The 23,106-nt window shown below is 39.4% G+C and overlaps 1 protein-coding gene across 4 annotated transcripts in view; it reads right to left on the reverse strand.

The window, feature by feature from the left end:
- Dock11 (dedicator of cytokinesis 11) overlaps window positions 1-23,106 on the reverse strand; it is a 197,578-nt gene that overhangs the window by 55,102 nt on the left and 119,370 nt on the right. For 2 of the 4 annotated variants that reach the window (XM_042702477.1, XM_042702476.1), the window contains 12 exons: window positions 21,366-21,484; window positions 18,532-18,601; window positions 18,327-18,452; window positions 15,821-15,892; window positions 13,641-13,787; window positions 10,699-10,782; window positions 9,708-9,819; window positions 9,012-9,050; window positions 6,517-6,695; window positions 4,619-4,735; window positions 3,205-3,280; window positions 2,623-2,732 (listed from right to left, as the gene is read on the reverse strand). In XM_042702477.1, the coding sequence (XP_042558411.1) occupies window positions 2,623-2,732; window positions 3,205-3,280; window positions 4,619-4,735; window positions 6,517-6,695; window positions 9,012-9,050; window positions 9,708-9,819; window positions 10,699-10,782; window positions 13,641-13,787; window positions 15,821-15,892; window positions 18,327-18,452; window positions 18,532-18,601; window positions 21,366-21,484 (1,251 nt within the window). The remainder of the gene's footprint in view (window positions 1-2,622; window positions 2,733-3,204; window positions 3,281-4,618; window positions 4,736-6,516; window positions 6,696-9,011; window positions 9,051-9,707; window positions 9,820-10,698; window positions 10,783-13,640; window positions 13,788-15,820; window positions 15,893-18,326; window positions 18,453-18,531; window positions 18,602-21,365; window positions 21,485-23,106) is intronic. The other 2 variants (XM_042702479.1, XM_042702478.1) reach the window with 1 other exon arrangement.

Raw genomic sequence — 23,106 nt, forward strand, 5'->3', positions numbered from 1 at the left:
ACTGTAACTCAAGTGGTAGAGTTCTTGCCTTGAGCTGAATGACAAACAACAACAACAAAAAAAAGTAGCTATGTTCTTTTTAATGAAGTCTGTTTAAATATCAGAAGCTAAGCATTGTAAGATCTGACATTTGTGGACTTGTACGAATAGAGGTAATAATCTAAAAAATATACCCTTTGTTAAGAAACACCTTCAGCTGAGTTAAAGAAGGGGTACACATTTACTATTTTGGATTAAGAAAAAAATTCACTTGGAGCACAACAGACTTAGGCTATGATTGCTTCTTAGCTGTGTACCTATTAATAAGTCATTTAACTGCTCTGACATTTATTTGCCTTATCTATGGCAGTCACCACTGTCATATTTCTAAATGGTATAAAATAGGAACATTTATGAATAAAGGCCCAAGGATGTGCAGTCCAGCAGTTCTCAAAGGGTGCTTACCAAGCCACAGCAATAACAGCACCTAAGGGCTTAGAAACATAAATTATCAGGTCCTGTTCCTGACCTACTGGATTCACTGTGGCGAGGTCTAGCCATCTATTTTTATTGATACCTTCAGATGATTCTGATGAATACTAAGAGTACCATGATATAGCAGGAAAAGCCTAGGAATTGTAAAGAATCTAGGTCTCAATATGGCAGTGCCAAAGCTGTGTGGCTGTTCAAGAGTCCAGTTTTCACTTGTAAAATGAGAGTTGGAATTATTTTTATGGACCTTTCTAACTCAGTTGAGATGATTCTATGATTTTACATAGCATATGGAAAAACTTTACTGGTCTGAAATGTGGTCTGTCTGCCTCAAAGCAGACACATTCAGACTTTAATGTTGGAAGAGCTTGAAGCACTCTGAGGAAAGAGCTGGAGGACATGCTCTTAAGTGACACTGACATTCTGAAACCAACAATTTGGAGGCAATTTTTTTCTTTCAAGTTAGTGTTATTAATCTATCACAAAAGAATGAAAGAATCCTACTACTAACATGTGCTTTGATTTAAATGACAAGACATATTATTATTTTTTTGGTTGGTCGTGGGGCCTAAGCTCTGGGCCTAGCTGGGTGCTGTCCCTCAGCTCTTCAGCTCAAGGCTAGTGCTCTATCACTAGTGCTCAAGGCTAGAGCCACAGCACCACTTCCGGCTTTTTCTGCTTATATGGTGCTGAGGAATCGAACCCAGGGCCTCATGCATGCAAGACAAGCACTCTACCACTGAGCCACCTTCCCAGCCCCGACATATTATTTTTAACTTGAATTTTACTCTCTCAAATAGGTTACAATGTAGTGACTGAGGTTGAAAGGAAATAATTTGAGTAAAATATTTGAAGAATAATGCTTTCTTCCCTATAAATAATTTGAAATACCCAAGTAAGCAGGAAATGGTGGTATGAACCTGTACTCTCAAATATTAGGGAGGTTGAGGCAGGAAGATCTAAGTCTCCTAGCTTGAGATCAGCCTAAGAAACACAGCAAGATCCTAGATTTAAAACAAATCAGGAGGCTGAGGCAGGACTATTGTTTAAACCCATTAGCTTGAGACTAGCGTGGTCAACATAGCAAAACCACAGCTGAAAAAAGGAAATCATTCAGGCACAAGTGCTTCATACTTGTAAATCCTAGCAACCTGGGAAGCTGAGTAGGGGAAGACTGCAGTTTCAAGCCAGAATAGGCAGGAAGTTCAAGAGACCTTCTCAACCCACAGATGGGTGCAGTGCTGAGCATTTGTCATCCCGAGCTACACAGCGGGATGGTTTTAGGAGGATTGTGGTACCCAGCAAACCCTTGCAGAAAAGTCCAGGAGACTCCGCCACAGAGGGTGAAGCTGGATGCGGTGGTGTGCCATGTCTGTGTCCCCAGCAATGATGCCTGAAAGTAGGTGTGGATTATGGTTTAGACATCCTTGGGCAAGAAGTGAGACCCTATCCTAAAAGTAATGTGAGCAAATAATGCTGGAGGTATAATTCTACATCACGCCAGCCTAGCAAATGTGAGACCCTGAGTTCAAGCTCCAGTACCACAGGCAGACAGATACATAAATATACTGAGGCCAGGAGGATTATTTAAGCCAACTGCCAACTAGCTTGAGATCAGCCCAGGTAACAAAACAAGATCTTAGCTGAGCAAAATAAATCAGGAGGGCTGAGTAAAGCAGGAAGATTGTGACTTTGAGGCCAACCTGGGTTACACAGGGAGGATTTCTTAAACTAATGATGGCAGTTGCCAGGATAGGAAGGGACTGCTAAAATATCCATGAAATCATGGAATACTTTTTTTTTACAGACACAAGATAGACTATAGGAGGTAGAAAGCTACTTGACTATTGAGTTAGTTTTTTTTGTGTTTGCCAATACTAGGGCTTGAACTCAGTGCCTTGTACTCTCGTTTGGCCTTTTCACTCTACCACTGAACCACAGCTCCTCTTCTGGATGTTTTGGTAGTTTATTTGGAGATAAGAGACTCACAAACTTTCCTGCCTGGACTGGCTTCGAAGCTTGACCCTCAGATATCAGCCTCCTGAGTAGTTAGGATTACAGGTGTGAGCCATTGGTACTTGAATGTCTGTTTTGAAAGACCACAATAGCCTAAGACTTTACTAGGATTTTCCTATATATTTAGCTCCTTACATGTTCACCAGTGCTGCCCTGGTCAGGAGAGCCTGTTCCTCCTTCAGGGATAAGAGAACCTCTTGAATCTTCCCTCTTAATTCCATGGCCATTTTGAAAAGATCCATAGGCTGGAGAAAAAAAAAACAACCAAGTCTCTGGTATATATTACAAGGAATTGATCTTGATAAGCTAAAATGTGAAATTTATACTCTTTATCAAAGCCCCATAAGAGACCAAGTAAAGATCAAAAGATTGCTCCCCCTCATACATTTCACTGTGTGTGAAACTATGTGAACTGCTTTGGAAGTCCTAAAATAATGCACATAATTCAAGACAATTTTACAGCTAAGGAAACTGGGGCCAAGAAAAGGTGTCTTGCCCCAAACTAGTGACAGATAAAAGATAATAGGAGGCCAGTATCTTCCTTCATCTTCTGTTTGGCCAGTATACCTAGCTGTGTTTTCACAAGCTTAGACAACCTAGGCAAAGAAAGATGGCTGCAAGCGTGTCAATTTTTGATGAAAATGTAGAGATCATGCTGTGTTTCATGAATATTTCAAAACCCTTATGCAATATATAACCTTTACAAGGGTGACTTACCAGTGTCCTTTTCAGTGCTTAGACTCCCTCTGTTTGCAGGCGAAGAAAAGCCACATGGAAACTCATCCCTGGATGCCTGAAACAGAATGTGATACCTGTGTCCTTTAAACCAACTTGCACACTAGTAGAGGAGTCTGAAGGAACAGAGTAAGATGGTGCTCTGGAATTTTAAACCAAGTTTAGAGTAAGAAACTTTAAATCAGGTGGTGCCTGTAGTCAGTATTTAGGTAACTCTCTTTAAAAAGAAACACTTGCTAGCTGGGCACTGGTGGTTCACACCTACAGTCCCAGCTACTCAGCAAAGTGAGATCTGAGGATTGAGTTTCAAAGCCAGTCCAGGCAGTAAAGTTCAGAAGTGGAGAGCAGTGACTCAAGCAGTAGAGCACTAGCCTAATGAAAACACCAAGCGAGAGCACAAGGTCCTGAGTTCAAGCCCCAGTACTGGCACATACGCACACGTGGGCACACACACATACACAACAAAACTGCTAGCATGCTGCTATATACATGATCTGTGGCCAAATGGCATAAGTCTACAGGGCTATAACTGGTACAGCTTAAACATCACTCAGTTTTCTTCCTGGGAACCTTTTAGCAATGCTAGAACGGGTATGATCATCAGCCCTGAGTAAACTTGAGCTTAAATAAAAAACAACAGATACGTGAAATATTTCCAATTTTCCCTGACACATATATGTGGAGCAAACATATGCAGGAGCTGCTACATGTGAAGAAGGACCAGCTGGATCCCCCAGGGAGGTGGCAGCATACATGCACCTGCAACTCACTAACATGACTGAGTGCCCCAGGCAAGCTTAAAAATGGCCTAGAATCTCAGGCAAGCCTAAGATAGCAGCTGGGGTATTTCTTGGGGAAAATTCCAGAGTAACCTGTAGAGGATACAATTTAACCTGTCACCTAACAATATGACACAGCTATGCAAAGTGCTAGGTGATCTGCGATTGTTTAGAACAGGAAGATGGGTAAGAATTATGGGTCTCACTGGGTAAAGTAATAGCATATAATTCTTATAGCATATCAGTTTTGGAGAAAGGGCCTCATTTTGTAGCCTGGCTAGCCTGGAACTTGCTATATAACCCAAGCTGTCCTCAAACTCATGATCCTACTGCCTCTGCTTCCTAAGTGCTAGGTGTTCTCTTGGACCTCAATATTTAAATTATGTTCCTTGGTTCAGAGTCAGTTAAATTCATTAGAAACAGATTATGGGGTTCTGCCTATGGCTGACATAACAAATCTGTGAGTTTGAGAAGTCTTGCTCTAGGAAAACTGGTAGCGATGAGAAAATGAAGTAAAAAGATGACAAAAGACCACACACACACACTATGACCTCTAATTCTAAATGCATTCAGTAAAACAGCATAGAGCTCCAACAGACACATGTGGTAATACTTACAGAGTTTGGCATGGCTGTGCAGGAATACAAGGTGTCTCGACCTGCTAGTCGCTGAATATTTTCCAAGAGTAGTCCAACAAATGGGAGGTACAATTGTGCTATTTTAGCTTGTTGGTTCTGAAAATTAATCATCAAAACCATGATTGGTAAATAATATGTTTACATATGATTAAGAAAACAGACTGGCTCATATATCAGTTTAAAAGACTCCAAGGGCTAGGCACCTCCTAGCTACTTGGGAGTCTGAGAGTTTAGGATATGGTTCAAAGCCAACCTGGGCAGGAAAGTCTGTCAAGACTCTTTTATCTTCAATTAACCACAAAAAAAATCCAGAAGTGGAGCTGGCCCAAGTGGTAGAGTTCCAGTCTTGAGGAAAAAAACCTCAAGGGTATATCCCAGACCTCGAGTTCAAAGCCCAGAAATGGTGGGAAAAAAAGAAAAAGACTGCAAGTAAGAGGGGTACTGTTGGCTCACAGCTATAATCCTAGTTACTCAGGTGAGTGGGATCTAGAGGACTGCTGTATGAGGCCAGTCTAGGCAGAAAAGTCCACGGACTCTATCTCCCAAAAAGCTGGACTGAAGGTATGGCTAAAATGGTAGAGAACAAGCCACTGTGTTCCCTGTACTGACAACACACACACACACACACACACACACACACACACACACACACGTACAAACTGGCTAATATCCAAAACAGATTAGTGAAGAATGAGTTAATACTTAAACTAAATTACCCCAGAACTTTGTTGAGACAGTTGGATTTATACACAGTACAGTGCAAGTGACCAGGAAATATATGAAACACACTGAAATAGCTGTGGCACATTATTAATCTTTTGGGGTTTTTTTGGTCGGTTGTGGGGCTTGAACTATGGGCTTGGGCACTGTCCCTCAGCTCTTCAGCTCAAGGCAAGCGCTCTACCGCCTAAGCCACAGCACCACTTCCGGTTTTCTAGTGGTTTATTGGAGATAAGAGTCTCACGGACTTTCCTGCCAGGTCTGGCTTTGAATGTTCATAATTAGTTTACATAATAAATCATGAAGCAGTTATCTTTTTTGTTTTTTGCTAAAACTTGGGTTTGAACTCAGGGCCTTGGTGCTGTTTCTTTTTTTTTTTTCGGTGCTGTTTCTGAGCATTTTCACTCAAGGCTAAGGCTCTATACTTGAGCCATAATAGCTCCACTTCTGGCTTTTTGGTGGTTAACTGGAGATAAGAGTCTCATGGACTTTCCTGCCCAGTCTGGCTTCAAACCACAATCCTCAGATCTTAGCCTCCTGAGTGGCTAGAATTACAGGTGTGAGCTACCTCAGCTCTATCTTGTTCTTAAATCTGAGGAGCTGGCAATATATAACTCAGTGGTGCAGCATAGTGTATACAGGCCTTGGATTTGTTCACTGCACCAAAAAATAAAAAAAATGGTTTGAGGAGCCAGTATTTTGCTTTAACAACTACAGGGACAGATTTTCTTCTTAAAGGCTAATTACTTGAAATGGAAACAAAACTTATTTATACACATATATTTGCATTATTGTTTATATTCTGTGAGTGGCTGGAAACTTCATCTCTCTCTCTTTTTTTTTTTTTGGCAAGTCCTGGGGCTTGAACTCAGGGCCTGGGCACTATCCATTAGCTTTTTACTCAAGGCTAGTTCTCTAACACTTGAACCATAGTTCTACTTCTGGATTTTTTTTTTTTTTGGTGGTTAATTGGAAATACAAGTCTCATGGATTTTTCTGTCCACACTGGCTTTCAACTGTGATCCTCAGATCTCAGCCTCCTAAGTAGCTAAGATTATAGGCCTAAGCCACTGATGCCCAGCTTTGAAACCATCTTTAATGAAAAATCTTAATAGAAACTTACTAATGTGATATGGAAGAAGTGCAGACATCCTTACCTTGTGCTGGTATCTAGTGTCAAATGCATGTTTTATCAAAAGATTCTTTATTACAGAGATAGCTGTGTATCTGATCTCATAATTGTCTTGAAGAGCAATGGAGGTTTCCCTCAGAAGCAGACCAACCAAGAAATGATGCTTGCAATACTCATCTGATAAACTGTATTCAAGATTTGAATCTGCAGTGCAATAAAATTTAGAACACTTAACAAAATTCCAAAAGTTACCATACAATGAAAATAATGTCTTCACTTAATATGTGATCATGCCAGCAAGGATTATACTTTTCATTAATGATGAAAAATGGGTTGATTCTTTTAGAATATAAAATGAGCATGCAAAAATTTTACAAGCCAGAAGCTCTGGTAATTAGGGACTAGATGGCAGCTTTAATGACAATTTCAGAAAGGAAAAAAGACTTTAGATTTATTTCCGCCACCCCCTACCCTTAATTTTTTTCAAATGTCTTAGAAATCTTCAATTAGAACCTAAAGTGAAATTGTTCTATATCTGGCAATGTCAACACATTTCTTTATGTCTGAAGGGATTTAGTGACAACTAGAAATTCAATTCTGAACAATGCTTAATTTATTTATCCATTTATTCCTTGTAAAATGGGAAAAGGAAGAGAAACTCGACAATTGGATCAGTCTAACAATAATAAGTATTGACTATTGTAGTCATCATTATGTATTGGCCTAAACATATACATGAGCTACAAGGAAAATATCCAATCAGCCTCATTTCACTCGAGTTCTTTAATATCCTAATATGCTTTAATATCCAAATTGTACTTCAAATTGTGCTTTTCTTTCCTTTTCAGATCTCTGGGCTATGTTAAATGTTAGACATTTGTACTATGGTTGGGAATTGCCTCTGAAAACTCAAAAGAGGTGGGAGCTGGTGGCTCAGGCCTGTAATCCTAGCTACTCAGAAGGCTGAGATCTGAGGATTTCGGTTCAAAGCCAGCTTGGGCAGTAAAGTCTGGGAGACTCTTATCTCCAATTAACCACCAGAAAACTGGAAGTGGGGCTGCAGCTCAAGTGGTAGAGTGCTATCCTTTAGCATAAAAGCTCAGGGACAGCACCCAGGACCTGAGTTCAAGACCCAGCACACATGAATGGATGCATGTGCACGAGCGCGTGTGCTCACACACACACACACACACACACACACACACACACACACACACAACTTCTGAAGGGATTGTGATCAAGTTCAATGAAAAAACTTTTTTGAATACTGAAGTTTGAATTTAGGGACTTGTGCTTGTTAGGCAGTTGTCTTACCCCTTGGGCTACACTCTTAGTCATTTTTTATTTTTTTAAAATTAGGATCTCCCATTTATTCCTATTCTGGCCTAGACTATGATGCTCCTGTTTATACTTCCCTCTTAGCTAGGATGACAAGCATGTACCACCATGTTCAAATTTTATTGGTTGACATGAAGTCTCACAACTTTTTGTCTAGTTTGGCAATCAACTCTATCCTTCCAACCCTTATCTTCTGAGTAGCTAGTAATATAGGCACAAGCAACCACACTTGGCAAGTTTATTAATTTCTATAATAGATTTCTATTTTTTCTCTTCCCCTACTATATAAGTTAGTTAGACCAGAAAGCTAAAAGTTTTTGTTTTTTTTCCCTTAAAAAATATTAGGCTGTTTATCACTTAATATAATGCAATGGTATCCAGTTAGGACATTATAAGTGATGCAAATAATTAATTTTAATCCTAAATCTTTATTATTTATCTTCTCCTTTTCCCTGACTCACTCATAGCTATTAGTAAATACTAAGGGAAGTATATTAGTGATACATGGTCAGAATAAAATTCTGAAGATGTCTCCAAGGTAACTGGTTTGATTTCCACTGCTAAGACCATCACCAGTGAGCAGAAACATCCTGAAAGACTCAAACATAACATTTTCTTCCTTCATTTGCCATTCTGTTTTTTTTTGTGGATTATAATTATTTTCTATGTACAAGGGCCAAGAAGTACTGACTAATCAAGGTAGCTTTTTGGGGGTAGATTTTTTTCAATGGTAATGAAGTGTTCTTTTTTTTTTTTTTAACTTCAGTGATGTAAATGAATCCAATCAGGTATTTTCAGGCACATCTTTAAAATTGGGGCCAAGCGGCCATGAAAAAAGGTGAGAGAGGAGGTAAGTCTGGGAGAAGTGCTTCCCCTCCCTACTAGAAAACATACCCTTCAGCCCCCCCCCCCCCATCCCCCAAGCAGGCTGGCAGTAGAAAGTTGTTTCCTGAGGGCAGACTTCAAAAGGATGATTCCTTTCACAACACTCAAAGATTATTTAAAAAAATAAAGACATACACACCACCGTCTAGATGTTCTGGGTATGATACATTTAACGGCTCATGTTGGCTAGGGAGGATTTGAAAAGCAAACCAAGCCCCCATCCATTTTAGCCATTCATCCCATCAATTGCGTTTAGAAACAGCATTACTACTTTAGAGTGAACCGAGTTAAACCTACCTACTGAAGTCAAACGGTCCACCGCAAATGAAAAAAAATCTAATTAATATATGAAAAGAAAGGGGACAAATAAAAAACATAGTAACATAAGAATAGTGCTACACAACAAAGCATTCAATAAAACTAGCAATGGAGATCAATACTACAGGCATTTCATAAGTTTAGTACATACATGCTACTATTGTCCTCTGTATATTTCCTTTTTTCTATGCTTTCTCTGTATGCTTTTTCTTCATTTAAGATTCAAATAAGCTCCTACACTCTATTGCAAAGAGAAATTTTCCTACTATCTGACATCTGTGTTTACACAGAAATCTATGTTACACACCCAGTTTCTCCAATCTGTGAATACTCCCACTGATACTACAGAGAAAAGGCGCCATAGTCTTAATGGACAGAATCTTCACATGCTAACAGTACTGCAGCTAACTTCAGGCTAACTGGTTTAGCTAGAAAACATGCTACAATAATGTCGAAAAACGAACTTTACAACTTTGGGCAGGAAGAGGGGTGAGGGGGGAAGGGTGGGTGGGAGATGGGAAGGGATGGGAAGGGGAAACAAAGGAGGAGGCTACAATGCTTGATAAGAAATGTACTAATTATCTTGCCCATGTAATTGTAACTCCTCTGTAAGGTATTTTCACAATAAAAAATGGAAATAAACAATTTCAAAAAATGGAAAACACAAATACGTACCTTGAACTCGTTGCAGTTTAGGTTTTGCAAACGCCATTGGCAAGTTCAGAGGAATGTAATGCTCATGATTACAAATTGTTTGTAGAAATTCAAATTTGTATTCAGCCAGAACCTAAATGGGAGGATATCATATATTAACTTAGATTCAGCAAGTACTTACAAAACATTAGAAGTTGTGTTTTTAATTTGTAACAGGAAGGTGTAAGTATTCTAAGAAGGCCTGGAGATGAAACCTTTGCAAGAGACAGTAAGTACAGCAGGCCCCATAGTGCTGCATTTCAAAGACCTGTCATAATGCTGATGTTGATTTGCAACTGGAAAATGGGATTTTGGTATGATTTATTTATTTATTTTTGGTCGGTTGTGGGGCTTGAACTCAGGGCCTGGATGCTGTCCCTGAGACTCTTTGTGCTCAAAGCTAGCACTCTACCACTTGAGCCACAATGCCACTTGCAGAAATGGGATTTTGATATATTCCCTACAGGATGAGACTGTGTCTTTTCTAGGAGCCTTTGGACTGACAGTGTGATTTATGGCGAACATCGTTTTGTTTTCTTTTCTGAGCATCTGAAAGTTTGATCAGCTTCAATAGATGACTAGTTTCCCAATAAAACCCACTCAACTCTGAGGTTCACATGCGATTATCTGGAAAAAACAACAACTCTTAGACACATATGGCTGCTTCACTGCTGGAGGAGAGTGACTCTAATCAGAAGGGAAAGAGTTCAGAAGTCTGTCTGGGAACAGCCACAGACTCCAGCCGAAGACCCTCATCAGGTCACCAGAATGATGCTAATGAATTGCAAACAGGCAGGTGGTCTTGGGAACCCCTTAAAACACATCCAAATAGTCCCTGCTTTGAGTTACACTAATACTGAAAACAGCACAATGAAAACAGCTGGTCCAAATCCCCTCACAACAGAACAAGCATCACCTGGGGGGGCATGCTCTAATGTCCGACACCCACTATGATTATGTCCTCATAACTTACCTTGGGATCTTTGGGGCTGAATCCAGACACATAGTCATTTATCAAATTGAAAACAAATCCTCTATCCATCAGTGTCAAACAGCGCTGTAGAAACCAAAGTGAAATAAAAGGTTAGTTATGTGAATCTGAATATGTTGCACATAGAAATTCCAAAAAGATTTAAAATTTCTTCTACAGCTAGGAGCCAGTGTGGCTCATGCCTGAAATCCCAACTATTCAGGAGGCTGAGATCTGAGAATTGCAGTTTGAAGTCAGCCTGGGCAGGAAAGTCTGTGACACTCTCATCTCCAATTAACTAACAAAAAGCCAGAAATGGAGCTGTGATGGCGTGATAGCCTTGAGCACAAAAGCTCAGAGACAGGGCCCAAATCCCGAGTGCAAGCCTAGGGCCAGCACCTCCCCCTGCCAAAAAAAACCCACCACACTAAGATGATATTTTCATTTTAACAAAGATATAGATACCTTGCTGTCATTCTAGTCATTAAGGCTCTCATTGCCCAGCAGGCTCTCACCCCTCCATACATTTCCTTTGGATTAATGTCTAAAACACCACTAATCATGTCATCTTCTTCCCCAAAACAATGAAATATCTTCTTGTTGCCTCCAACTCCTTAGCTCGGAAGTGAAGGATGCTCAGGAGCATGTTCTAACTTACTTCTAACTTTGCTTCACAATAGAGCTTGCTGCCATTCTGGCTGAATAGCAGATCTGTCTTGGAGAAGGGTAAACTATGATTCTTGCTTTTGCTAATGATGCCTGGTCATAACTGTCCATTTCTCATTCTTCTATAGTATTTTATTTGTGTTTTCAGTGCTACTACTTTTATCATTATATGTATTTGAATGTGAGCTCACCTCTCTGAATCCTCACATAGAAGCCTAACAAATGTTTGTTTACTCTAATTAAGCAAATACTATTATTAAATCAACAATATTCTGTTCCCTGTACATAGTAAACTTTATTTTTAACGTCTGCTGAACACTTTACATTTCAGATAATCTCATCATTATTTTACTTTATTTATTTATTTTTGTCGGTTGTGGAGCTTGAACTCAGGGAATGGTCACTATTCCTGAGCTCTTTTTTCATAAGGCTAACACTCTACCACTTGTTTAGTAGAGATAAGTGTCTCAAGGATTTTCCTGCCTGGGCTGGCTTTGAACTGTGATCGTCAAATCTCAGCCTCCTCCTGAGTAGCTAGGATTACAGGCATGAGCCACCAGTGACAGGCTACTTATTTTAATTTAAAAAGACATATGGATTATTATTGTTACTTATTTTTTGCTGATATTGGGGTTTGAACTCTGGCCCTCTAGACTGCTCATGGCTAGCACTTTACCACTTGAGCTATGTGTCCAGCATAGTTTTGGAGATGAAATCTCTCAGACTATTCTCATGGAGTCTTGCTGACTTTGAACTACAATCCTCTAGATCTCAGCTAGAATGATATTTTTGTCGGCTGTGGGGCTTGAACTCTGGGCCTGGGTGCTGTCCCTCAGCTCTTCAGCTCAAGGCTAGTACTTTACCACTAGAGACACAGCACTACTTCCAGATTTTTCTGTTTATGTGGTGCTGCGGAATCGAACCCAGACCCTCATGCATGCAAGCCAAGCACTCTACCAGGGCCTCATGTATGCAAGGCAAGCACTCTACCACTGAGTCATCTTCCCAGCCCCTCAAAATAATTCTTACATTAGAAAGTCAGAGTCAGATTCAGTCACTGTTGTGTGGCAGCTACTTTTGGAGGCTGAGACTGAAAGATCCCTTGAGCCCAGGAATTTGAGGCCAGCTTGGGAAATGTCAGAAGACTCTGCCTTCCTCAAGTAAAATCATATTCTGGGGCTTGAACTCAGGGCCTGAGCACTGTCCTTGAGCTTCTTTTTTTGCTCAAGGCTAGTATTCTTCCACTTGAGCCACAGTTCCACTTCTGGCTTTTCTGTTTATGTGGTACTAAGGAATTGAACCCAGGGCTTCATGTATGCCAGGCAAGCACTTTATCACTAAGCCACATTCCCAGCCCTATGTATGAATTTTTAATTAAAATAACAAGGGTATGTCAGATGCTAAAACTGATTAAGTGAATTATTGTTCATGAACTATTTTTTTAATACAAGGTCTCTCTATGTAGCCCACACTGGCCTTTAACTTTCAGTCCTTGTGTCTCAGCCTGCCTAGTGCTAGGATTCCAGGTAGGTGCTACCATACCTAGTGACCATGAAGTTCTCAATAAAAGCTGATGCATGGTGAAGAGCTATCAGGAGAAAGGGTAATGGAAAAAAGGGCATACTAAATGTATTACAAAGTGACACCTGTCCTCTGTGAAAAATAAAATATTGTTACCCATTTTATAAAACAGCTGCATTCTAATACTGCCCCTTCCATATTGACACTAATAAAACAATGGTAAGCAGATTTCTTTCATACATATTTTTCTGCTATCTCCCAAATAGAATAACCTCATCAATGCAAACTAACAATTTTCATTGACATATATTACCAACTTTCATGGTGTAGTTATGATACCAAATAGGTTGCTTTAGATTCAAAGTTGCACATTCAAAAGCCAATGCAGGGTGGGGGGGGAGGTAATTTAAATACAAAAAGAGTGTGAGGGGAATGATAAGGAGTAGAGACTATGGTAAACTTCCGATGTATGTGACCTACCTAACAGCATTTAGATGAAATATGTCTTAAAATATACTGTAAAATAGGTAAAACTTGTCTTCTGGCAAAACCACCATTGTGGGGCTTTTGATTTAATTAGTTATTTTAGTGGAGTGGAGGTGAGGTCCAAACTTGGCGGAACTGATTCAGCATTTCAGTCCAGAGTTAGCCCAATAGCCTAAAGAACTAGCTCATCCAGTCAGTAGGAAAAAAGAGAACTTTTTGTTTATGCTTTCAAGAAGAGTTCCTTACCAGGTTCAGGCTGCATTTTAACTCACCTTCAGAAAACCAGCCAAACTATAATTCACATTTCTTGACTCATCAGGAATCTCTGCATAGCGAATAGTCACATGGGGAATTATGGCAAGCAGCAGTGAGTGTAAGACGTGATGGTATGCCTCAGGAAATCTCTGGCCCCTGGGAAGCTTCAATAGGGATAGAAAAAGCCTTAAAGCAATTGCCATTTTTACCTTCAAATACATTCTATGTAAGTGTTTTTAAACTGAAGTATGATTTTTGCACCTGGTTAAAAAAAGACATCATTGAACTGGGTACTGGTGGATTACATCCTAGTTACTGAGGAGGCTGAGATCTGGAATATCTTGTTTCAAAGTCAACCTGGGCAGAAAAATCGGTGAGCTTCCATCACCAAAATACCCAGCAAAATATGGGCAGGAGATGTGGCTCAAGTGGTAGAGTACTGGCTGAGCAAGGACGTAAGCAAGTGTGAAACCTTGAGTTCAAACCCAGTATAGACTCTACCAAAAGAGATGACATCACCAGGGCAGTATATATTTTATTCTAGATCCTTACAGGAACAATTTTGTTCTCTAATAATATAAATAACCAAAATTATCAGTAAGAATGGATCATCTTGACCCACCTTTGGAAACTCCTGTTCCCACAATTCAGTCACACAAGATTATAATCTATTTTTTTCTGATACAAAAACCACATATCTCAGTTTCAGTAAAGTCTCTCTATAAATTTTTTTTGTTCCAGTCCTGGGGCCTGAACATAAGGCCTGGGAACAGTCCCTGAGCTTCTTTGCTCAAGGCTGGTACTCTACCACTTGAGCCATAGCTCTGCTTCTGGCTTTTATGGTAGTTAATGGAGATCAGAGTCTCACCGACTTTCCTGCACAGGCTGGCTTTAATAAGCAATCTTCAGATCTCAGCCTACTGAGTAGCCAGATTATAGGCATGAGCCATGGGTGTCTTGTTCAAAAGTTTAATTAATTAACTAATTAATTTAGTCGGTCATGGAGCTTGATCTCTGGGCCTGGGTGCTGTCTCTGAGCTCTTCAGCTCAAGATGAGTACTCTACCACTTGAGCCACAGCGCTACTTCTGGTTTTCTGGTGGTTTATTGGAGATAATAGTCTCACAGACTTTCCTGCCCAGGCTGGCTTTGAACTGTGATCTTCAGATCTCAGCCTCCTGAGTAGCTAGGATTACAGGTGTGAGCCCCCAGCACCTGGCTCAGAAGTTATTTTTTAAAATAATAACTGAGATGATTATTTTATTCCACAAGACTTAGTTTTATTATTCCTATAACTAAGAACATTCCTTGGGATAGGTTGAGCATTCTTAATCGAAAATTTTGAAATCCAACATGTTTCAAACTCTGAAATTGAGCATTAATGTGACACCACAACTGGAAAATTCCACAATGACCTCATGTATTGGGATACAACTCAAAACACAGGCGCAGTGGGATCTGGGTAGGATCACAACTGTGATCCTAACTACCTGGGAAGGATAGGAGGATCACAGTTCCAGGCTAGCCAGGCAGAAAAGTCCAAGAGACTGTCCTCCACCTCCGAAGCAGAAAGCTGGAGTCAGTGGCATGTACCTGTGATCTTAGCAACTACAGGAAATCTAAAAGTACATTATAGCTCTCATATAAGCCTGGATAGAAAGTGAGGCCCATTCTTAAAAATAACACTAAGCTAGACACTAGTGGCTCACATCTGTAATTCTAGCTACTCAGAAGGCTGAGATTTGAGGATCGTGGTTTGAAGCCAGCCCGGGCAGGAAAGTCTGTGAGAATCTTATCTACAATTAACTACAAAAGACAGAAGCAGAGCTGTGGCTCCAGTGGTAAAGTGCCCCCAACCCCACAAAGCACTGTAAAATGGGCAGTCTAGCAAGCATGAAGCATGTAGTTTCAACCTAGTGCCACTAAAAAGAACATATAAGAAAATAACAAACAGAGTACAAACGTAAATTGTTGCATAAAAATATCTTAAAGAGTATGCATATAAGTTACATAGGAAACAGATTTCAGGCTACAACTTGAGTTCCAATCCCAAAATATCTTACTATGCATATATAAATACTTAAAAATCTGAAATTCTTCTGTTTCCAACCATTTCAGATAAAGGAATCCCAATCTGTAACTTTAAAACAAATTTTATAGTATAAAAGAATTTAAAATTATAAGTTGAGCCTACTTACCTTAATTTTATTCTCTTCCAACAAGTATGTGGCCATTGACTTTGCAATTATTTCAAAGAAAAACCATGAATACTAAAAAAGGAAACAAAAATAAAAATAAAACCTTAACAGTTACCCAAATCTTTTAAAGTTTAATAAAGTTTGATGACTTACTATAGATAGCCTCTTTGAATTTTGCTAACATTTGAAAATTATTTCAACTGGCTAGTAGTCTCAGATACCTCTGATTTGGTTTAGCAAAAAGGTCCTATTGTACATGAAGGTTCAACAGTGATCTATGAGGGAAGTTCATCACTGACAATGGCCTTCCCCCCCCACTCCCTCAATCCTATTCTTACTTGGCTAGAGTATTTTACTCATGGTTAGCACTTTCACTGGAGCTACATATCCACTTCTTCTGTTTGGGGTGTGTGTGTGTGTGTGTTTGTGTGTGTGTATGTGTGTGTGGTTAGTTGGAGATAAGAGCTGCCTGGCTGGTTTTAAACCTTGATGCTCCGCAGCATGCCAGTAATCCTATGCAAGTGGCTGAGATGTGAGGATATCATGGTTCAAAGCCATCCTGGACAGGGAAGTCCATAAAACTCTTATCTCCAGTTAAGCACCAAAATGCTGGAAGTTGAGCTGTAACTCAAGTGGTAGAGGTTAGCCTTGAGCAAAAAAGGTAAGGGACAGTGTCCAGACCCTGAGTTCATGTCTCAGTACCAGTGCACACACTAAACCTCAGTCCTCAGCCTCCTGAGTAGCTAGCACTACTGTACAGGTGTGAGCCATTGGCTCCTAGTACTGGCATTGTTTTGTTGAGCCATGCCTGGTGATTAAAAGCAAACTAACTTTTAATCTTGTTACCCTTTTTAAATATTCTGCAATGACTATTATTACTGCCTGCATTCAGCTGAGGCAACTCTGACTTTTATACAACACTTTCACAGCCTAAGTGATCTATGTATTTGCCCATATAATATAATTTTTTTATTTTTTATTTTTTTATTGTGAAAATACTGTACAAAGGGGTTACAATTACATGGGCAAGATAATGAGTACATTTCTTATCAAGCATTGTAGCCTCCTCCTTTGTTTCCCCTTCCCATCCCATCCTTCCCCTGCCCCCCCACCCAACCCTCCTCCCCCTCCCACCAAAGTTGTAAAGTTCATTTTCCACATAACAACTTGTACATCTCATTGTTGCAATGGGTCCACCTGTATTCCTATTTAAACGATTTGTTTTTTCCCTTCCCCTCCACAAATTATACCAATATCAAATACAGTGAAAGCAGGGGTTATATTGTGGGGGAGGGACATACAAAGCAACAAAGAAATAATCTTATAAATGTGTTAGAAACAATCGCATCAAAGAAAAAAACATTTGAATACATATCTTAGGGTTCATTTCCCTAACAGCAACTTATCTGACCTTTTCTGCTTGACTCAGACATATACTAGTTATTGTAAATAAGGGAAACCATGGGACCTATGTTTCTTTGGGCCTGGCTTACTTCACTTAATATAATTTTTTCCAAGTCTTTCCATTTCCTAACAAATGGGGCAATGTCATTCTTTCTGATGGAGGCATAGAATCCATATAATATAATTTGGAAGAGGGAAAATCTTGAAACAGATGAATCCCAAGATGCCCAAAATTCTATCCATAATTAATCAAAATGGTGATAACCAGAGCTACGATTTATTGAGTGTCTAGTACCTGGCAGAAAATATGTATCAAATATTAATGATTTGGTTGGGTACTGATGGATCACACTTGTAATTATAGCTACTTAAGAGGCTGAGACATGAGGACCAAGGTTCAAAGGCAGCCCTGGCAGAAAAATCTGTGAGACATCTCCAATTAACCAGCAAAAAGCCAGAAATGGAAGCATAGCTTAAGTGGTAGAGTGCTACTTGTGAGTGAAAGAGCCAAGCAATACCACAAGGCCCTGAGTTTATGCCCTAATACCAGCATACACCTACACAAAAGAAATAAAGAAAAATATTAATAATTTATTTTTTTGATCAGTAAGCTTAAATGCCTTTATTTAGACTTGCTAAATCTCATTTGTTAATGGTGCGTGGACACTGATCTATGGTCAATGAGAAATTTAAATAAAGCATTGATTATACTTGGGTTGCAACAAAATCACATAACTAAGTTGGTAATATAATTGTAGAATATAAGGATGTAAATCAGAGGTTGCACTTTTTTCAGTTCTGACTCCCTACATTTTTTATTAAGTTTTCATTGCTCTTTGATAATTTAGACATGGGAAATTGGAGGCTCAGAGATGCTAAAAAAAAAAAAAAAAAAACTAGCTCCAGGTCACAGTACTACATTGTTAACTCATACAAGATTCTAACCCAGCTTTGTCTGACCCAAAATTTGTCTACTACATTTGATTGAAGAATGGATAGGGAGGATGAAGAAGGTTCTCATGAAAAATGAGAATTGAAAAGGGAGGGTTCCACTTGAGTGAACATATGGCTGCCTTTGTTCCTGATTGTCTTCTGTTCTTACCTTTAGCAGTTTATTTATTGCTAAGAAATCTGCAGACTGTTTCAATATAGCTATCATCGTAGTAGCCAGGGTTTCATGTATTAGCTGGGCCTGAAGAACACTTGGTTTCTCAGGTCGGAAGCTATACTGTAAACCAAGAAAATGAATTGTAAGACACAACTGTCCCATAAAACATGCCACCCACAAGAAAGCCTATTTCACAAACCTTTATGAAGGATCTTAAATAACTATCCAAGCCTTCTTCATGGCATTTTGATACAATATGTAAGAGGACCCTGAAATGATATTCACAGAAGTCAGTATGTCATGCTACAGTTCATTACCAGAGTTTGACTGTTAAATAACATCATTATCACTAACCCTAGACATACCTAGCACTCCTCCTTAAAAGTGAGACAATTACATAAACAATAGTTGAAGTCTAACAAAGATTTTAGCATCTAATATGCTCATGGTCATAAAATGCATCTCCTGGTTCAAGGCCACGTGCTGATATTCATGCTTACAATCCTGTCTACTCAGGAGATGGAGACTATGAGGATCACAGTGTGAGACCAGGCTAGGCAAAAAGTTCATGAGATACCTTCTCAACCAATAACTGGGTGCCATGCACCTGTCATCTCGGTTACAAGGGAGGCTGAGATCAGGAAGGTCACGATTTCAGGCTAGTCAGGCTAAAAAGTTCATGAGACCCCGATCTCAATACAAAGAGCTGAACATGGGAGAGAGCCTGTCTCTCATTCTGGCTACAGAGGAAAGCATAAAATAGTAGGATCACTGTTCAGGCTAGATAGGCAAAAAAAAACAAAACACAAAACAAAACAACATAGCCTATGTCAAAAGTAAACAGAACAAAAAGGGCTGGAAGTGTGGCTTCAGTGGTTGGTAGAGTATTTGCCTTACAAGAGCAAAGCACCAAGCTCAAATTCTAGTACTTCAAATAATAACAACAATAACAACAACAATAATAATTTATTTCCTGGTTCAAAAGAGGGATATTTTTATTTTGGCCCCTTTGATGTTTCTTCTCCTTTCTAAAACTATGTATGCATTTGAATTATGACCACAGCCACTGTAGTAAAAGACCTTAGAGTAAATATTGAAATTCCTTCCAGTAAGAATAAAGGGAAAAGCTTAAAAAGATGAAATGGAAAACATACCAACCAATGAGGAAAAAGGCTAGGGACATGTAGGAAAATCAGAAGTAAATATAAAATTCATACAAAGATTTAAAGTTAAGAGATGAGCAAAGTTTCTCAAATACCCACAAGCATTCGAATCACACAGGAGGCTTCTTACCAGGTTGCCTGGCTCCACTCCCAGAATTTCTAATTTTGTAGCTGAGAGGTGAAGTTAATGGTGAGTATTTTCACTAATTTCACTCCCAGGTGATACTGGTGCTGCTGGGCTGGGAACCACATTTTGGGGTTAGAGCAATGCTTCTAAAATTTTCAACTTGATGGTCCCCAGCAGCAGAGATAAACAGTGTGCAAGTAGCCTGAGGCCCAGGGGAAGAGGCTGTGACAAGCTGTGAGAAGCTCAGGCCAGAGTTATCCAACACTAAGCTCACAATTTTTGAAAGTCTTCCTATTTGAATGCCAAAAAGCAAGAGTGTTTGCCTTCTACTCTCTATCTTGGTTAGTTTTTGTATAAAAATAATATGCTAGCTTGGTGCTGGTGGCTCATGCCTGTAATCCTAGCTATCTAAGAGGCTGAGATCTGAGGATCATGGTTCTAAGCCAGCCCGGGCAGGAAAGTTCCTGAGACTCTTAGCTCCAATTAACCACCTAAAAAATGGGAAGTGGAGCTGTGGTAGAGTGCTAGCCTTCAGCAAAAAACAAACAACAGCAACAAAAAAAAACTCAGGGACAATGCTCACGCCCTAGTTTCAAGCTCCAGGATCCACACGAAAAAGAGAGAAAAAAAAAGCCTTTATTCTTTCAAGTCAAAATTGATAGCCTAGCGCCACATTCTGTCCAAAATGAGAAATACTAATCATATGCGGCTGTTTAAATGGACTCGAACTAAAGTAAAACAGAATTAAAAATTTAGAACCAGGCATAGGTGGCTCACACCTGTAATCCTAGCTACTCAGGAGGCTGAGATCTGAGAATCATGATCCGAAGCTAACCTCAGCAGAAATTGTAAGATTCTTATTTCCAATTAACCACTCAATCAGAAGTGGCACCGTGGCTCCATGTGGCAGAGTGCTAGCCCTGAGAAAAAAAAGAGTTCAGGGATAGCACCCAGGTTCCAATTCAAGCCCCACAACTGACAAAAAAAAGCCCTTAGCTGAACTAACCATACTTCAAGTGCGTGAGAGCCAACAAGTGAAGAGTAGCTAATATACTGGACAGCACCAACACAGAACACTTACATCACTGGAACTGATGTAAACTGAAAATGTATTTGTGTTCATGAATATACAAAGTCACTATTATAGGACATGAAGGGAGAAGTAAATAGCAATAAAATAATACTAGGAAACTTCAACATCCCACTTTCAAAAATGGAATAGTCAGCCAGACAGAAAATTAATAAGGCAATATTAGACTTGAACTACACTTAGGCCAAATGGGCCTAACTAATAGTCTTATAGAGAACTTCCATTTACAGCAACAGAATATATTCTTCTCAGGTGTACAAAAAATATTCACCAGGATAGACCACACATTAGTGTTAATAAGTGTTAATAAATTGAAGAAAACTGAAATTGTATCAAGTACTGTTTTCAACAACACTGGCACAAAATTCAAAACTGGTAACAGGAGGAACTGTGGAAAATTCAAAAATATGTGGAAATTAAACAACATGCTCTTGAACAACCAGCCAAAATAAAGGAATCAAAGGGCAATTTAAAAATATCTCGACAAATAACAATGAAAATACAGCATGCCCAAACTAGTAGAATGAAAAAGAAAAAAAAGGCAAAGCAATTCCAAGAAGGAAAATTGATAGCAATGGATGCTTCCATGGGCGGGGAGAAGAGAGAAAGATCTTGAATAAATAGCTTCTTTGTATTTTAACACCGAAACTCACATGGTGCAGTTGATAGGAACATCATCTTCTTGGGTCATATTTGTGAGAACTCGGAAGAGTTGCATAAGAATTACAGGTAGAAACTGTATCATGACTTGGATCTCCATGGCATGCAAACACTAAAATAAGTCATTATTAGTTATGAAAACAGAAATATGATATAATTTGCAAATGTGAAATAGCAAAAAATTTAGTTAATGAAAAACATATTCAATAGACTATCAGCTCTTTTGAATGCAAATTTCCTGGGACAGGGGACCTTTGTTAATGCCTGAATCCATGCCTCTATTTCGAATTGAGATTTGGTAAGTTGACTTAATATTAAATGCTTAACTGAAGATGACACATGTAATTGGTATATATAGGATTTTTTAAAAAAGTCACTGGACTTGGCAAGCCAATATTCAATGGTGTGTAGGGAGCAGGGGGAAGAAGACGTGCTTGGAGATGTACCCACTTGTCCCCTACATTCTCTGTTTTCCAGTAGAATATGGGCTCCCACTGAATCTGGTGAGAGATCAGGCAGGCTTCAATGAAATACACTTGTATATATAATTGGCTCCATACCAGCAGAATCTCCAAAACTGAAATCCTTTTGCATTTTAACATCATCGTACTACACTTCTTCAAAGTTCTAACACTGTCTCTAATAATAGATGTGTTACACACATTACAATGAAGAAGTATGTACATATATATATATATATATATATATATATATATATCAGTACTGCAAGCAGTAACATTTAAAAACATAAGAAACTTCTCTTTTCCTCTGTCCACATTCACTCACTTGATCATTCACCCAGCCAGCATCCCACCTTCCCCTCCCCAAATCAATCCTCCTTGGAGCACTTTCTATTATAAAATCCCTGTGTGGTGTTGTGGGAAATACAGCGGTTGAAAAGCCAAGGCTTTGCACTTCAGGAGCTCATCATTGATCTGTAACAGTCCTCTTGACTTGTGTTTCCACCTTCCATCCTTATTCTCCCCACCCCTTTGCAAGGCTCTTATTCCAACAGTGACATCCAAAATCTCTGAGCTGGTTCTCTCTCATCAGATGCATACGTGGTCAGTCCTTCCAGATTGTTCCTCCTATATGCCCCTCTGTCCATCCTCCCTGTCTTTGCCCCTTTTCAGGATTCTCTACCTATAACCAAGATACTAAATAACTTTCTACTAGGTATCAGTACAGTTTCTCTTTCCTCCCAATGTATCTCTTATTATCTTCCACTGTATTCCAATGCTGATTAGACTACCTCCTACCAAGATTTTTTTTGCAGTGCTAAGGATGGCACCCAGGGCCATATATATGTGAAGCAAATGATCTACTACTAAGCTACACCCCTACAACTCAATATTTTATTTTAGTGCCAGTCCTGGGGCTTGAACTCAAGGCTCGGGTACTGCCACAGTTCCACTTTTGGCTTTTTTTTTATTGGACATAATAGTCTCACAGACTTTACTTCCCTGGCTGGCTTTAAACTGCTTCAAATCAGTCTCTTGAGTAGCTAGGATTACATGTGTGAACCACTGGTAATAGCTCAAGATTTTATTCTTGATGCTTCCCTATTACCTGGGGTAATAGGGTAATTACCTGGTTCTCAACCAGAGGCCACTGTTCCCCCCAGGAGATTTGGCAATGTCTAGAGACACTTTTTGGTTGTCACAAGTGGAGGAAGGTGCTACCAAGCTCTAGTGGGCAGAGGTATCTTACTATATACAGGAGACTCTACAATAA

Source organism: Dipodomys spectabilis, unplaced genomic scaffold, assembly GCF_019054845.1.
Source record: "Dipodomys spectabilis isolate Male_0828 unplaced genomic scaffold, ASM1905484v1 ptg000325l, whole genome shotgun sequence".
NCBI lineage: Eukaryota > Metazoa > Chordata > Mammalia > Rodentia > Heteromyidae > Dipodomys > Dipodomys spectabilis.